At 39.7% G+C, this 18,890-nt stretch overlaps 1 protein-coding gene across 1 annotated transcript; it reads right to left on the bottom strand.

Moving 5' to 3' along the window:
* Positions 1-1,714: 1,714 nt before the first annotated feature.
* On the bottom strand, positions 1,715-18,048 carry r3hdml (R3H domain containing-like). The gene is made up of 6 exons (XM_032522143.1): positions 17,818-18,048; positions 16,033-16,359; positions 6,748-6,866; positions 5,355-5,457; positions 4,296-4,411; positions 1,715-2,068 (listed from the first exon to the last, which is right to left on the bottom strand). Exons 1-6 carry the CDS (start codon positions 17,821-17,823, stop codon positions 1,936-1,938), a joined length of 804 nt encoding a protein of 267 aa, XP_032378034.1. The 5' UTR covers positions 17,824-18,048; the 3' UTR covers positions 1,715-1,935.
* Between the last annotated feature and the right edge of the window lie 842 nt (positions 18,049-18,890).

Raw genomic sequence — 18,890 nt, forward strand, 5'->3', positions numbered from 1 at the left:
TTTTTCTCCCATCCCAGAATGCTGTGTGGACTAGCCAGTCTGGCAAAATGAGACTAAGTACTTACAGTACATCACCAACTAGCATTGTGAGCAGTCACAATTTCACAAAACTACAACCAAATGTTTTTCGCGCTACAATTATTTATTTTCTCAAACATTTAACATGACAGGTCTTCTCAGAAATCATGTTCCACGTCACTGTAACTGTCTGATTACATGGCGACATTTGGATAAACAAGAATACAGTGTCACAAACTGGCTTAAGGTGGAACAGAAGTGCCTGAGTCCCGTCAGCAGGAGTGACAGCAATAAGTTGCTGCAGTAGAGTGCAGAGAAATTGGGGGGGGGCAATGCTGTGTGGACTCACCAGGGTCTGGAAATGCAAGACTACAATGTACATAATTCATTCATATTACTTAAGCTGCCAAATAAAAGGTCATTAAAGTCACCAAAGTGCTTTGGTGCTCTTTAATTCAATTTCAATTTTATTTATAGTATCAAATCATAACAAAAGCTGTCTCAAGACACTTTACAGATAGAGTAGGTCTAGACCATACTCTATAATTTACAAACCCCTAACAATTTTTGTAATTCCCCCAAGAGCAAGCATTTAGTGCGACAGTGGCGAGGAAAAACTCCTTTTAGGAAGAAACCTGGGACAGACCCAGGCTCTTGGTAGGCGGAGTCTGATGGGGCCGGTTGGGGGGGGGGGGGGGGGGGGTATGATGAACAGTGGCAATAACAGTCAGAATAAAGATAATGGAACTGTGACTACAATTGGTAGTCGTAGTAGTTCATGTCATAGGAGGGTGCTGCAGGGCGTTACAGGGTGCAGCGTGGCATAGCCGAGCATAGGTGGACACAGGTTCTTCACACTTTTATTTGTTATGCTGCGTTCTATGTAATAATAATATCATAATTTTTATTTGTAGAGCACTTTTCAAAAAGAAGTTACGAAGGGCTTCAACAAGTGTAAAGACAATAATACCCAAGAGACTATAATACAAAAATGATCATCTATTATTTATCCGAGTCGGAATTCCGACTAGAAAATCAGACGTTGAATAGCAACACGCCCCCTTTCCTTGGATTTCCGAGCTCGGAACTTGGACAACCTTTATAGACACCGAGCAAGAATTCATATATCCGAGGTCCGAGTCAGATCGTTAATAATAGATAATAGAACGCAGCATTAGGAACTTTTTTTGTGTGTGTGTGTGTGTGTGAGAACTGGTTGGAGGCCCAGCTGATTTCCTCATTTTTTCGACCATAAAAGCTGCATTAGCCTCCGGTTTTATGACACTCGGGGGGGGTAAATGGAAAGATTTAATGAGGGGAAAGGCAGGACCGAATATTTCCTGCAGCAGCAGTGTGTAAACACAGAGTAATGATTATACATAGGGTTGATACCATAGATATGGATGATACTGCGTCATCAGTCATTTTTAACATTAATGTTCAGTCACGGCAAAGCGTAAATTAGACATATTCACTGGATGGATTTGACGCGCTGAACATTTTAATAAAGGTTAGAAAGAGAATTAATAACACATCCAAGGTTAGAGTAAATACAATCTGTACAAAAAAAGTGCTTAATTTTTGGGTCGATGCCTCTCAAAGTCACTCAAAGCAACAAAATCATCAGTATAAAAGTGCAAAAACTCTCCGTAAATGTCTTCAAGAAGTATTTCACCCAATGAAAGAAAATTACTTCTTCAATATTATTTTGTTAGTAACCAACATCCATAAAAATCTAAACATTTATACCACTACAATAACATGTGTGAACCATTCATACATTAAGATTTAATTCAAACGTAGTGGTAACTGGACAGCTGCTTCATTTTGTTTTGCAGCCAATGACTTTACATGGATTATGACTTCGTCTTTTTTCACTGTCTAACATTAAAAACACATTTCATACCCAGTGTTGTGTTAATTTCTTGAGAGTCTTTTGGGTTTTCTGTTATGTGAGCATTGGTTTCTCCAGCAGGCGCCGCCGTAGCTGGACGGACAGTCGGAACAAGGCTTCCCGCTCTTATAGGGAGCCTCGCCCACCCAGTTTCCCCTGAAACACAAGTCAACATAGTGTTAGCTAGAAGGCATGTTATATGTTGGACCAATACCTATTAAAGCAGGGATCTTCAACAGGGGGTCCAGGGCCCCTAGGGGGTCCTCAAGGTCAATGCAGGGTGGCCTTCAAATTATTGTTCATTTTCTGAAACCTCAACAGTCTGAACAGGAAGCCCACATATTTTTAGCAAATATAAATCCACACTGCTTACTGGCTTATAGGTAAGGTAGCCATCCACTTACACATCCTAAGGATTCACATGATATGACAAAACATGATTTATAAATTCATGCCAATTATTAGGCTCTTTGAATAGCTTAGTATTCCCTGCAAAAAAGATATAAAGGCTTCCAGCTGCACTACAAGTTATCACAGGCCTAGTTTATTGTATACAATATATACAGTAAGGGGTCCTTGCTTCGTCTCTTTAAGTTTAGGGGTCCTTGGCTTAATGACCCCTGTCATTTTTTTTTTTAAGTTTATTTTTGGGGCTTTTCCCTTTATTAGACTGACAGTGGACAGACATGTAAGTAAGCCAACCTTCTTACTGGGTGACCCCAAAGACCCCTGTATTAAAGGATAAGACAGCACAACAACCCCTAAAACAACTACATTCTCACTGCCAACTCGTCAAACCCGACGCTTGGTCAGAACCCCTTGGTGTAATTAGTTAGTTAGTGTTAGAAAAAGATCAAGTGTGGGGTTAAAAGATTTATGTTTTAAGTGACACACGGGACACAAACATCATCAGAAGCAGGAGGATCTTCTTCCTGCTTCTGGTGAGAGCAGACGTGTTTTTCCTCCTCTCCCCTTTTACTTAGCTTGGCTCCTTACAGTCCGTCCCCTGTCTTGGGAATCTTTTTCTCTTTTCTCTTTGTCCCTGCCTGCTGTTTTCCTGAAACATCGAAATGGAATTGTTTAACTGGCATCAGCGCTATTGACAAGATTTTTCACTTAAACATGCTCTCCGGGGGAGCCAAATGTCCGAGTGGCCCGTTCCCTGCGGGCTATGCTCGCGATTCTATTCGGGATTGGCAGGTGGTCTGCCTGGACGTCCTCATTGTGGAGGACGTTGAAGATATTTCCATCCATCCCCCTTCACCGCTATCCGGTATCGGGTCACGGGGGCAGCGCTCCAGTAGGGGACCCCAAACTTCCCTTTCCCAGCCACATCAACTAGCTCCGAGGGGTCCCGAGGCGTTCCCGGGCCCAGGTTGGAGATATAATCTCTCCACCTAGTCCTGGGTCTTCCCCGAGGTCTCCTCCCAGTTGGACGTGCCTGGAATACCTCCCTAGGGAGGCGCCCAGGAGGCATCCTTACCAGATGCCCGAACCACCTCAACTGGTCTTTCAACGCGAAGGAGCAGCGGCTCAATCCGTGCTCCTCTCGATAAACTGAGCTTCTCACCCTATCTCAAGGGACGCCAGCCACCCTCCTGAGGAAACCATTTCGGCCGCTTGTCCCCTTTGATCTCGTTCTTTCGGTCATGACCCAGCCTTAGGGACCATGGTGAGGGTGGGAACGAAATTCCCGGTAGATCGAAGCTTTGCCTTCTGGCTCAGCTCTTTTCGCCAAAGGGTGCAAAAACAGAATGTATACCGCACCGGCTGCTCCGTTCTCCGACCAATCTCACGCTCCATATCCCCTCACTCGCGAAAAAGCCCCCAAAGGGTACTTAAATCCTTCACTTGAAGATATTTGGATATTGTAATTCTGTTGGTGGGTCCCAGATCGTCGGCCCGGGGTCTCCCTGACTTATCGGAAAATTGGTAAGACAGCCGCCAGCAAATTCACCCAAAAGCTGCCCTGGGGAACTTAAGAGTCCCTACATGGAGTGGTTGAGAGGATGAAGGTTTTACATCTGAGGGCTGACCATCCTGTGAACTGTCTCGTAACATCTCCGACCGGACCGGGGAAAGCGCAGGGGGGGTTTGATCAACAGGGCCCAGTTGTGGAGTTGCTTCGTGTGACCACCGTCTGGCAGAAAAGGTGGATGGACTGCAAAAATCACTACGTGATCTGGATGCTTGCATGACGCTGAGGTCGGTGACATTGAGTGATGGACATTGATTTGATAAAATTTTACCGAGTCAACCTAAATTGGACTGCAACTGATCAATAGGGGGATTTGGGGAATCAAAAAGAACATTGATATAGGAAAACGGGTCAATTTGACCCGAGGACAACATGAGGACAACAAGAGGGTTCAGGTCTTCTTACTTTATAGAGTAGTTGCAGACCAGCAGCGTCGCCTCCCTCCAGGTGCTCCCGAACACAGACATGTGGGAGCACTTCCTGACGGCACATCCCACTCGGTTGGTGCTCGCCCACACCATCTGAAGGGAAACACAAAACACATTTTAATAATTACATCTATAAATTGAAATCTTGATGTGATGCTCCGATCGAGGTTTTAAGCTGATTTTTCAGCTCATTCTTTGTTAGGGACTGTACAGAAGCGATTGAGGTGGGTTTAGGGGTCTGGATCTTAGATTTATCGATGAAAAATGACAACAATTAATATGTCCTTTGGACCCATCCCCCTCAATATCTCAAAACAAGATATTTATGTCATCGTGGGTGAATGCGTCTCCATTCACAGCTACATAAAAGGTTGTACAGCCAATGAACAAGTGACCTGGGATCAGGCTGCAGCTCTTTGGGTGCTGATGATTTGGTCATCGTAATATTTTTTGTCCCATCTGGGTTTCAAATACTGAAAATGTATTTGATCTGACGACACAGTAGTCAATTTATGATGCTCCACCTCCCAAACCCACGTCTATTCTGTTCCTCAAATCAGGCATATTTGTCTTTCTAGCGACAGAGAAATAACCTTTATCCTCTCTGCTGTATATCATAAATCAAAAGCTTCTATTCTCATTGATGTCTTTTTATTAAACATATCACAAGAAAAGCATGAAATATACTAAAGAAAATGTATAAAACTGGGATGAGATAAAAAAAATACTCTCCACACTTTTCTCAAAAATGTCAAGCCATACTCCCTTTAGCAAGACAAACCTATAACATATGAGAGCCCCCGCCCCCCCTTACTTTTCTGCATCCCAATCCCCCCACCCTAATAATTGTCATACAGTCCATGAATAAAATAATCAAGGAAACATGATTCTTTGCCATCTTCCTGTTCATTCATATCCATGTGAACGTAACTTTCAGGATAGTTAAGCAAACCATGGGCACAGACTTATTTAATTGGGAACTCTAAAGTCTTCGAATGCACAAAATGAGCAAATCCATCTGGAACCCTTCCTCTACCTGAGTGTAGTGGGAGCACACCGATCCACTGCATCTGTTGGGGAAGGAGAAGTGATGCCTCTCCTCGTACCAGGACTGGACCAGATCAGTGATGGACTGGTACCTGTCACCAGGGGTGGAAGAAGAATTCAGATCCTTTACTTCGGTAAAAGTACTAATACCACACTGTAGACATGCTCTCTTACAAGTAAAAAAAACTAAAGTCTATATAAAAGAGACTTCAGATACAGTATTAGGGACCACTAAGGTCTATAGAAAAAGAGACTTCAGATACAAATTAGGGGACCCCCAAGGTCTTAAAAAAAGAGACTTCAGATACAGTATTAGGGGACCACTAGGTCTATAGAAAAGAGACTTCAGATACAGAATTGGGACTACTAAGGTCTATATAAAAAAGACTTCAATACAGTATTAGGGGACCACTAAGTCATATAAGAGACTCAGATACAGTATTTGGGACCACTAAGGTCTATATAAAAGAGACTTCAGATACCGATTAGGGACCACTAAGGTCTATAAAAAAGAGACTTCAGATACAGTATTAGGGGACCACTAAGGTCTATATAAAAGAGACTTCAGATCAGTATTAGGGGACCACTAAGGTCTATATAAAGAGACTTCAGATACAGTATTAGGGGACCACTAAGGTCTGTATAAAAGACTTCAGATACAGTATTAGGGACCACTAAGGTCTATTAAAAAGAGACTTCAGATACAGTATTAGGGCTACTAAGGTCTATATAAAGAGACTTCAGATACAGTATTAGGGACCACTAAGGTCTATAAAAAGAGACTTCAGATACAGTATTAGGGGACCACTAAGGTCTGTATAAAAGAGACTTCAGATACAGTATTAGGGACTACTAAGGTCTATATAAAGAGACTTCAGATACAGTATTAGGGACTACTAAGGTCTATATAAAGAGACTTCAGATACAGTATCAGGGGACCACTAAGGTCTATATAAAGAGACTTCAGATACAGTATTAGGGGACCACTAAGGTCTGTATAAAAGAGACTTCAGATACAGTATTAGGGACCACTAAGGTCTATATAACAGAGACTTCAGATACAGTATTAGGGACCACTAAGGTCTGTATAAAAGGATCCAAAGACCACCATGTCATGGGACCTTTAATGTGTAAAGTAACTAAAGCTGTTATATAAATGTAGTGGAGTAAAAACTACAATATTTTTCTCTGAAATGTAGGGGAGTAGAAAGTGGCATGAAATGAAAAGACTCAAATATAGTACCTCAACATGCATACAGTACTTGAGTAAATGTACTTAGTTATATTCCACCATTGCCTGTCACATCCAACACACACGACTGTATCATTGTATAACCTGTATTTAGTGAATCACAGCATCGAGAGCTGGTTCTCTACACTACCTTCCTGAAGTGACTGACAGGTTCTGGCCCATGTGTCTCATGACGTGTGTCGGACCGTGATCCCAAACGCATCGAGAAGCCCAGGACGCGGCCGACTCGGCGAGTCCCTCATCCCAGAGCTGGAGAGCAATGAAAGAGAGAGGAAAAAGAGAGAGAAGCAGGGTTGGTATTTCCACAAAAACTATATTGAGTCTGCTGTGTTGGACTTTAAATAGACACATACATCTGCTTACTGCTGTTGTTGAAGTTTTTTGGGACCACAAAATGAGCAGGAATGTTTGTTTTGTTTTTGCTGCCGTACCCAAGGGAGTTTGGATGCAGAATACATGTAAGATCTTGGGATCAGCTGTGGGTTCAGTTTTGTTCCTTTTTCACTTGAGATGCTGGGGTTTCCCTCATTTGTGGGTTCAATAATAATATTATACTATTAATCGCTAGTAACCAATAATCTTCACATTTCCCTTTTACATTTGATGAAGGTCACAAAAATTTGTAATGGCCATGAAGTGTTGATATTAAGCTAAACTAAAGTAAGAAAATATTTTACTTTTATAGTTATATATGAGCTTTGGTTTGAAAATATATACCCCCAAATTTACAAAGAAAAAAGGGTGAACGTACAAGTGACAATATAGTATGCAGTTTTAGACATAGATTTAGTATATATACTGTAATATAGGATGCTTAGAAACATAGTACATAATAGATATTGTGATGATATAGTACTAGTACTGTATCTATAGATAGGTGATGATAAGTACATGTTACGGTAAATAATTAATTACTCAAGTTACATGGTATTATTAACCTGAATAATGGGCTAAACAAACGGAACACCTTATTGGGACAGAGTTAGTTGGCGTAAAAAGTATTACAACACCAATTACAGATACATAGCAGTGGAAGTAACTGTATTTAACTGTGTACATGACTTAAATGTTGCAGTGTAAAGGTGGAGTTATGTAACTACTTTTACCTGTGGTTATTTGACTTAATTCAAGCTTTAAAATATAGTAATAATAGCAAAAAGTATCATATTTGCCTATACATTGTAGTGGAGTAGAAGTGTAAAGTGCATAAAATGGAAATAGTCAAGTCGGCCATGGGTGTAACTCTGGGGGGGGGGAGGGGGGAGATCTCCACTTTTAGGCAACATTTTAATTTTGAGCGTTAAACCTTGTTTTGGTGAATTTTTCTGTTTGTTCCTTTTTCTGCATCAATTTATAGAGCAAATGTCTTATGTACAGGTTTTACATTGCTATTTGGGGAGGGGGGGGGGGGGGGGGCGGTGCAATGGCTAGTTTTGATTATGTTTGGGGTTGTAACCCCCCTTATATTAGGCCTATGAGTACACTGTTAGATTTTTTTATTGTATTTTGCGGTAACTTACTGGCAACGTGTTGCCAGTAAGTTACTGTAACTACGCGATTACAGTATCATAACTGTAATTGCTTTTTACAGTATAAAACCCTTACAGTAACTTACTGGCAACCCGATTACAGTAAGTTACGGGCAACACTTTGCCAGAAATTTACTGTAACTACCCGATTACAGTATCATAACCGAAAATGTTTTTTAACGTATAATACCCTTACTGTAACTTAGTTTTACGTTAGAATACCCTTACTGTAACTTAGTTGTTACAGTATAATACTCTTACTGTCTTGGGTTTTACAGTAGTAAAAATACCCTTACTGTACCTTAGTTACAGTAAATAATCCTTTACTGGTACCTTATTTTTACAGTAGGAAAAAGTCCCCTTACTGTAATTTAGTTTTACTGTATAATACCCTTACAGTATCATTTAATTACAATTGGCTAAATAATCTGAAATTGTCTGCTGTATTATATTTTATTGTAATTGTGGTTCACAATGTTTTCACTATTTGGCATTGGTGTACAAACAATTTAAATATTTTACAAAAATTCTATGAATTTAATAATTCAAAAAATTTGACTTTACCCCATGTAAAAAAGTAATACATTTTATTTTCAGTAAAACATCGGGAAACAAGATATTTTTTACTCTGAAAGTGCAAAAAACAGAAAATTGACATAAAATGATACTAAACGATGTCTAAAATACGCCAAAACACTGGGCAGCTTTCAGAGGCGAATACAAGTCTGAACAATGTAGTTACCATTTAAATTGACTCTAAAAACAAATGAACATTTTAAATCCGAAGAAAACTAAATAACCTGTATTTGCAAATGTATACAAAGTGGGTGGTTGTTCCCACAAAGCTAAAGTTGTTGGGCTTTGGAAGGAGGGAAACAGTCTGCTTAGAAGGATTTGTGGAGGCCGGCCCCCATAGTACTGTTGCTTGTGATCCACATCTTCTGGAAGGCGGACAGAGAGGCCAAGATGGAGCCTCCAATCCAAGATGCTCTGGTGAGGTGTCCATACTGGACTGTATGAGAAGCAGAGAAATGATCATGAGTTTTTCATCTAAACTTTTTAACAAACTTAAAACTGTGCATAAACAGAATAGACAGTATACAAAATAAGTCACCAGTAGGAAGTCCCCAGATAATTCAAATTTTTCTTCTACTTCTTTTGCTGTCTGTCGATGGGTTTGGTTTGATGATGTTTTTGGAGCCGTTTCACAAACTGATCTAACTAAGGATCTTCCTCTTTAAGTAAAGGTTAATCTCAGTTAGGATCCTTCCAAAGGGTGTCAGAAACTTAAAATAATATGTTGACACCATCAGTGGCAAACAGACTTTTAGTGGACGAAATTGACGACGCACATTTGCCCTATATGATTACATTAGAACCCGGTTTGAAAGTGAGGTCACAGTTTTCTCGCTCAGTACTGGACCAACTTAAAAGATTGTTATTCTTATCAGTCACTATACAAAAAACATAAAAAACTTAAAATTAAAAAAACACTTGTAGCTTTTGCTGCATAACTGTGACCTCTGCTTACACAAGTGGTAAATACAAGTGATTTAGTTGTGTCATTGTTGGAGCAGGAAGGGTACGTAGCCGCCCCCTTTCATCGACTGTGTAATCTTTTTTCTGATGTTAACTATTTTACATACACAAGAAAATGCTTACCTAGTTTGATGCATCCACTCAATTCGGTGAGCCGTTGGGGGGAAGGTGGTGACTCTGGAGCTGATGCTCGTCACCTTTCTTGGACGACTCTTCCCGTCTTGTAGCTTGTACCCACAGTAGCAGTGCACTTGGTGCCCTCATCGGGGTTGATCCTTAAGAAGAATCTTAAAGAAAACAGGTTTAAGTTTTTCTAATCAAGAGCAGTCATCTTTAAAACAGCCCTTTATTCAAAACACACACACACCACACACACACACACCCACAAAACACACGTATGTGTTTGTGGTTCCTGTTTAAAGGAAGTGGGACTTGCTCATTTCACAAGAAACCTATAGTTTGCCTTTAGTATGTTTTTTCACTTTGTCTACAATATTTCTAATTCTTGAGTACCCCGGTTGAAAAACGTATACCTGTACATACTTTTTGTTGTATGAGGATAGGATTGTTGAAAGGGGTCATGTGCTCTGTGGGTCATGGGGTCAAGCCTTCTTCCAGCTTTCTTCTTTCCCCCCCTCTCTCTCAGTTGTTCCAGTCACTGGTTTTTTGTTCTACATTTGAATGATGAAAAATTATTTTTTAAAGTGCATGCATGGGTTATAAATACAATTACAACAAGATAAAAAAATGCATGCATTAGTATGCAGGTACCCGTATAATGTAGGTAACTCTTATTTGTTAGAATAACACAGAATGTTTTTGTGATGTATTAAAGTTCATCACTATGTCATTTAAAGAGTCCTTAAATAATTTGTTTAACAATCTGTCAAATTAAGTTTAAGGGGCTTGGAAAATACATACTTTTCTTTTCCCCATAAACCATGGTAAAAGCAATAAAATACTGCAAAGTAAGGCACTGAGGCAAATCTTTGCTGGACATCACGATGGTTTTAAATGGCCAAAACCCCGAAACTAAGGCAAAACTACTCTCCATAAATGCTGGAGGCCTGAATTTGCCACCCAAAAATAGAGCTTAATGTGGTTAACGATGAATTAAATTTAACACCGTCTTTTTTAGCTAAAAAACTACACAAATATAGCTGAATAAGTTGTGCTTAAACATTCTAAAACACTGACAAACCAACCAACAGAATTGGAGTTTAACGTTAGCATTACCGGAGGTAATGTTAGCCAAAAACGGCAACAGCAAGCTCATAAGCAGCAGAACCGACCCTTAAACTCCCGAATGGGTTACATTGTATTTCAGACAATGGTGTGCAAATAAAAAGATGTGCCGAACAGCGAATGTAAAACGAGTAGTGTTAGCTTACCGAACGTCTAATTAGAGCTACTAATCCTCACCCTGGGAAAGGTTTAGGTTGGAGCGCGTCTGGTTTTCCTTCGGGGGGGAAACTAGTTTAAAAGCTTGCTCTAGCCCAGCTATGACACAGGTCAGTAAGCTAACATCGCCGTTGCGAAAGGCTCACAGAGATTTAATGTCACAGATTAGCAAGATTGATCTTACTTTAAGCTGCTCCAGCTCTCTCTGAGTAGAGTGTGTGACGGGACTCTGCTGCGCACGGACCAAAGCGGTACTCCTTTGATGTCTCGAGCCGCTACTTCTTTCAACACCTTTGAAGTATCTACCCGCTATTCTTTGAAGTCGTGAGTCATATCACAAATTTAAATTACCTTCGCAGCTAAAAGCATAATAAATGTAAATATAAATGTAAAATATCTTTTAAAATGAAATAATTTAATTGTATAGAGTATTTTATTTTTCCATTTAATTTCTATGCTTCTTAACATTAACTAAATATTTAAATTTAAGTCTGTCTTATTTAACACAGTTCACTACTGCTGTTGTTTTACAAAAGACACCGCATATTCAAAAAATACAGTAAATCACTGTAAAACAATGTTACTACCCATAAAGCAATGCATATTACCGTAATGAACCGGAAAAGAAAATTACGATATTTTACTGGGCATTTGTGGGAGTAAATGTGAAATCAGTAGAGTTTAAAAAGTGTACCGCAAATTCAAAATATACAGTAAAGCACTGTAAATGAAATGTCAATACCATAATGCAATGTTTATACAGTAAAAACCCGGAAAAGAAAATTATGTCTTTTAACTGGGCCTTTGTGAAGTACCTGTAGAAATTACAGCAAAGTCTTAACAGTTATAGTCAAGTACCTTCAAAATGTTACTTGGGGAAATGTACAGTTACATTCCACCATGGTCCTGGTCTGAGTCCCAGAGTTCCCTCACCATGAACCCTATTAGCGCGGGGGGGAGACCTGGAGCGGACTCGGTTGTGGTAAATCCAGAAGGGGCGTTGATCTCTCGTGATGAAAGGGGTCTTTTCCGTCTGCCAGCCGCTCCGGGGCATCCTGAATTGAAGCCCCCGGGGCGTGTTGAGCGGCTCTGGGAGCAGCAGCTGCCCCATGTTAGGCCTCACCCACAGGGTGGCAGCCCTGTGAGGCCTCACCCACAGGGTGGCAGCCATGTGAGGCGTCACCACAGGGTGGCAGCCAACAGGAGCTGAACGCAGGCAGCACCCATCGGAGGCCCGCACCTCCCTGCACCACACTGGGGAAGAGACACGGTTCAGTGACACATGCATTTCCTGGGCTAAAGTCTTTTTTTCCCCCTGTGAAGCAACTCTTGAAAACCCTGTGTTTTATGACCCCACCCTCCCTCCCAACCTCACCTTCATCTTTTAGATGGCAAATATTAAACAGGTTTTAATTACCTTGACATATCAAAAAATAATGACAAATCTTTGGGGTAGAATGCATTACTTTCACCTGCTGACAAAACAAGATGTCAGTTTAAGTCCCATAGCTCCTTTTGTACTAAAACATATCATTAATTCTCTGTTTACAGTTAAAATTATCATTACAGGAGGAGTTAAAGTTGTGTATATTAATAAACACTTAACCAGACCTGTATATGGGTACTGCGTATGACAAAGCTGAATAGAAAATTTATTTTTTTAAATAAAGTGTTTTTCCAGAAATCTTAAAATTTGATGTAAAGTACTAATTAAAGGACAGTTAGGACATGTACTGTATTTGAGTCTTATTTAAGAGCTGGGGTGCCATGTCATTGCTAATTCATCTCATTTAGATGGAAACTAACAGATGGGTTAATAACTTGACACTAAAATCTTTGGAATATGAATGCATTACATTTTATATTCGACAAAGGCCACATACACCGACTGTCCTTTCGCGCTAAATGTATTTTAAAAGTCCGTGATTGGATGGGATGACAAAATCAAAGTGATTCATCTTTCCCGATCATTGAATTCCTTTAACCCTTTCGGCTAGTTTCTTTTTAAGGATTTTAACCCAAATTATTTAGGAAATTGAGATATCTGTATTGCATTAATTTAATTTCCCCAATCAGGCATAACCCCCTCCCCATGGAACCTCAGCTGCTTTTTCTTGTGGACCAGGTGCATTAAAATGATTGCAACCTGCTTTGCACAAGAAATAAAGCTAAATATGTGTATTTGCTTGAGCTGCAGTAATACTCAATCCTTTGCTATATGTAATTATGTCTATTATCTATCTATTTATCTATCTAGTTGATATTAAAAGGAGGTTTTATAGTCAGTAATTGGGCTACAGATTCCATTACAAAAAATGAAAAGTAACAAGCTTTCCAATATAATATTAATTAAATAGGCTATTATGGCAGTTAATTTGGCAAAAAAAAATCAACCAACAACGTTTTTTTTTTATATTCCCTGGAGTTACACATAAAAAAATGACTGGGGAAAGTAACTGGGGAAAGAACAATTACTGTAAAGGTAAATAAAAAGAACCCAATGAGGGTGAAGTTACAAATGCACTCACAATCTCCAAAAAAAACCATTTAAAGTGTGTTATCAGTCAGTAAACAGTCATCAACCGCACTCAGAATCAGAATCAGAATCAGAAATACTTTATTGATCCCCGAAGGGAAATCTGTGTTTTTTTTACAAAAAGAGACAAAAGCTGCTTCTCATACCCCTTCACGGTGATCCCTTCCCAGAGAGAAGCAGAGGAGATCCTCTCTTCAAAGCCGGTCCCCTGCAAAAAAAGCCGAGGTGGTGCGTGGCGGAGGTTTCTACTGGGAACCCCAACCCTCCTGCAGGCTTTCCTCCAGTCACCCGTCTCCGGGTCGTCCCTTCTCTCCACTGGGGGAAAACCAGCTGCAGGAAAAAAAGCTTTCACACCGACGTCATGAGAGTTTTCATTGTTTTTCACTGTAAAAAAAAAAATCAAATGAGGCCCGCAGCAGCCGCCAAGAACCTCTAAAATGAATGTTAAAGCTCCTTAATTCAAATACATGGGCAATATATTTACATAATTATTTAAGGTTTTGGCGCAAAACATTTATTTTCCAGATTTATTTTGGCTTATACTTACAACAGGGTTGCTAATTTACACATAACGTCCATGATTTACAGACTTTTGTACACAAATTTTAAACGTAAACATGTTGGTTATTTTCCATAAAATTAGGATTATTATGTTTTGTGTCGAGTTCCCTCATGTCTGATTTGTTGTATCAAAGAAATGTGCACGCCTTACTTTATCTTAATCTCCTTTGTAAACACATTACATTTTAATGTGTGTATAATGTAGATTAAATGACATTTAAATTGTGTAGTAATGTGCAGTATGTTCAACATTTTCCCATAAAGGACATATTTTATATAAATCTGTATTAGATTATGTTTTTTAAGGTTCAGCTTTGTCGCACTATTGTACAGAATCCCAAAGAACACAAATGAACCCCCTCCCATGTGTTTAAACATGGGGTGGTTCCTACACTCCTCCTGAAGTGACTGACAGGTTCTGGCCCATGTGTCTCATGACGTGTGTCGGACCGTGATCCAAACGCATCGAAAGCCCGGACGCGGCCGACTCGGCGAGTCCCCTCATCCAAGCGGGAAAGAGCATGAAGAGAGGAAAAAGAGAGAAGCAGGGTTTGTTCATTTCACACAAAAAACTATATTGAGTCTGCTGTGTTGGACTTTAAATAGACACATACATCTGCTTACTGCTGTTGTTGAAGCTTTTTGGACCACAAAATGAGCAGGAATGTGTTGTTTTGTGTTGCTTGCAGTATCAAGGGGAGTTTGGATGCAGAATACACTGTAAGCATCTGTGGGATCAGCTGTGGGTTCAGTTTTGTTCCTTTTTTCACTTGAGATTGGCTGTGGTTCCTCATTTGTTGGGTTCAATAATAATATTTATACTATTAATCGACTAGTAACCAATAATACTTCACATTTACTTTTACATTTGATGAAGGTCACAAAATTTGTAAATGGCCATGAAGTGTTGATATTAAGCTTAAACTAAAGTAAGAAAATATTTTATCTTTTATATGTTATATATGAGCTTTGGATGAAAATATATATCCCCAAATTTACAAAGAAAAAAGTGAACAGTACATAGTGACAATATAGTATGCAGTATTTAGACATAGATTTAGTATATATACTGTAGATATAGTGATGCTATAGTACATAGTACATATAGATATTGTGATGATATAGTACATAGTACTGTATATATAGATAGAGTGATGATATAGTACATAGTTACGGTAATAATTAATTACTCAAGTTACATGTATTATTAACCTGAATAATGGGCTAAACAAACGGAACAGCCTTATTTGGGACGAGTAGTTGTGCGTAAAAAGTATTACAACACCAATTACAGATACATAGCATTGGAAGTAACTGTATTTAACTGTGTACATGACTTAAATGTTGCAGCTGTAAAGGTGGAGCTTATGTAACTACTTTATACACTGCTGGGTTATTTGACTTAATTCAAGCTTTAAAATATAGTAATATAGCAAAAGTATCATATTTGCCTATACATTGTAGTGGAGTAGAAGTGTAAAGTAGCATAAAATGGAAATAGTCAAGTCGAGCCATAGGTGTAACTCTGGGGGGGGGAGGGGGGGATCTCCATTTTTAGGCAACATTTTAATTTTGAGCGTTAAACACTTGTTTCTGGTGAATTTTTCGTTTGTTCCTTTTCTGCATCAATTATAGAGCAAATGTCTTATGTACAGGTATTTATCATTAGCTATTTGGGGAGGGGGGGGGGGGGGGGGCGGTGCAATGGCTAGTTTTGATTATTGTTTGGGGTTGTAACCCCCCTGTATATTAGGCCTATATAGTACAAGTACCTTCAAAATGTTACTTGGGTAAATGTACAGTTACATTCCACCACTGGTCCCTGGTCTGAGTCCCAGAGTTCCCTCACCATGAACTCCATATTAGCGGCGGGGGGGAAGACCTGGGAGCGGACTCGGTTGTGGTAATCCAGAAGAGCGTTGATCTCTCGTGATGAAAGGGCTCTTTTCCGTCTGCCAGCCGCTCCGGTGGGCATCCTGAAGTCTGAAGCCCGGGTCGTGTTGAGCGGCTCTGCAGCAGCAGCTGCTCCCATGTGAGGCCTCACCCACAGGGTGGCAGCCATGTGAGGCCTCACCCACAGGGTGGCAGCCATGTGAGGCGTCACCCACAGGGTGGCAGCCAACAGGAGCTGAACGCAGGCAGCACCCATCGGAGGCCAGCACCTCCCTGCACCACACTGGGGAAGAGACACGGTTCAGCTGACACATGCATTTCCTGGGCTAAAGTCTTCTTTTTCCCCCTGTGAAGCAAACTCTTGAACACCCTGTGTTTTATGACCCCACCCTCCCTCCCCAACCTCATCCTTCAGCTCATTTTAGATGGCAAATATTAAAACAGGTGTTTAATTACCTTGACATATCAAAAAATAATGACAAATCTTGGAGTATGAATGCATTACATTTCACCTGCTGACAAAACAAGATGTCAGTTAAGTCCCATAGCTCCTTTAGTACTAAAACATATCATTAATTCTCTGTTTACAGTATATATTATGCTATTACAGGAGGAGTTAAAGTTGTGTATATTAATAAACACTTAACCAGACCTGTATATGGGCTACTGCGTATGACAATGCTGAATAGAAAGTTTTATTTTTTTAAATAAAGTGTTGCCAGAAGTCTTAAAAATTAGATGTAAAGTACTAATTAAAGGACAGTTAGGACACTGTACATGTATTTGAGTCCTTTATTTAAGAGGCTGGGGCTGCCATGTCAGTGCTAAATTCAGCTCATTTAGATGGAAACTAACAGATGGGTTAATAACTTGACACTAAAATCTTGGAATATGAATGCATTACATTTTATATTCTGACAAAGGCACATACACCGACTGTCCTTTCGCGCTAAAATGTATTTTAAAAAGTCCGTGATTGGATGGGATGACAAGATCAAAGTGATTCATCTTCCTGATCATTGAAATTTCCTTTAACCCTCTTCGGCATAGTTTCTTTTTAAGGATTTTAAACCCACTTATTTAGGAAGATTGAGATATCTGATATTGCATTAATTAATACCCCAATCAGGCATAACCCCCTCCCCATGGAACCTCAGCTGCTTTTGCTTGTGGACCAGGTGCATTAAAATGATTGCAACCTGCATTTGCACAAGAAATAAAAGCTAAATATGTGTATTTGCTTGAGCTGCAGTAATACTCAGATCCTTTGCTATAGTAATTATGTCTATCTATCTATCTATCTATCTATCTAGTTGATATTAAAATGGAGGTTTCACTAGTCAGTAATTGTCTACAGATTCCATTACAAACAATGAAAAGTAACAAGCTTTCCAATATAATATTAATATAAGTAGGCTATTATGGCAGTTAATTTGGCAAAGAAAATCAACCAACACCGTTTTGATTTATATTCCCTGGAGTACACATACAAAATGACTGGGGAAAGTAACTGGAGAAATGAACAATTACTGTAAAGGTAAATAAAAGAACCCAATGAGGGTGAAGTTACAACATGCACTCACAATCTCCAAGAAAACCATTTAAAGTGTGTAATCAGTCAGTAAGACAGTCATCAACCAGCACATCAGAATCAGAATCAGAATCAGAAATACTTTATTGATCCCCGAAGGGAAACTCTGTGTTTTTGTTACAAAAAGAGACAAAAAGCTGCTTCTCATACCTTCATCGGTGGATCCTTCCCCAGAGAGAAGCAGAGGAGATCCTCTCTTCAACGCCGGTCTCTGCAAACAAGCCGAGGTGGTGCGTGGCGGAGAGTTCTACCTGGGAACCCCAACCCTCCTGCAGGCTTCTCCTCCAGTCACACCGTCTCCGGCTCGTCCCTTCTCTCCACTGGAGAGAAAACCAGCTGCAGGAAACTGCTTTCACACCAGACGTCATGAGAGATTTTCATTGTTTGCACTGTAAAAAAAAAAATCAAATGACTGGCCGCAGCAGCCGCCAAAGAACCTCTAAAATGAATGTAAAGCTCCTTAATTCAAATACATGTCAATATATTTACATAATTATTTAAGGTTTTGGCGCAAAACATTTATTTTCCAGATTTTATTTTTGGCTTAATACTTACAACAGGGTTGCTAATTTACACATAACGTCCATGATTTTACAGACTTTTGTACACAATTTCAAACATGTAAACATGTTGAGTTATTTTCCATAAAATTAGGATTATTATGTTTTTGTGTCGAGGTTCCACATCATGTCTGATTTGTTGTATCAAAGAAATGTGCAACGCCTTACTTTATCTTAATCTCACTTTGTAAACACATTACATTATAATGTGTGTATAATGTAGATTAAATGACATTTTAATTGTGTAGTAATGTGCAGTATGTTCAACATTTCCTATAAAGGACATATTTTATATAACATCTGTATTAGATTATGTTGTTTAAGGTTCAGCTTTGTCGCACTATTGTACAGGAATACACAATGAAACACAACTGCAACCCCCTCCACATGTGTTTAAACATATTCAAATCATTTTTATGTTTGGGGGGAGGGGGAGTTTTAGCCTTTAATAGACAGGACAGCTGCAGACAGAGAGCGGGGGAAGACCTGCAGCCAATGGCCACAGGTCGGACTCAGACCCTGAGCCGCCGTGTGGAGGACTGAGCCTCTCCACATGGGCGCCCGCTCCACCCTCCAGGTGCCCAGATATTCAAATAAGAACCAAATGAAGGTCTATAATATATATAATGCAGGGGTCTTCAACAGGGGGTCTGCAACCCCTAG

This window comes from Etheostoma spectabile, chromosome 7 (genome assembly GCF_008692095.1).
Source record: "Etheostoma spectabile isolate EspeVRDwgs_2016 chromosome 7, UIUC_Espe_1.0, whole genome shotgun sequence".
Classification (NCBI taxonomy): domain Eukaryota; kingdom Metazoa; phylum Chordata; class Actinopteri; order Perciformes; family Percidae; genus Etheostoma; species Etheostoma spectabile.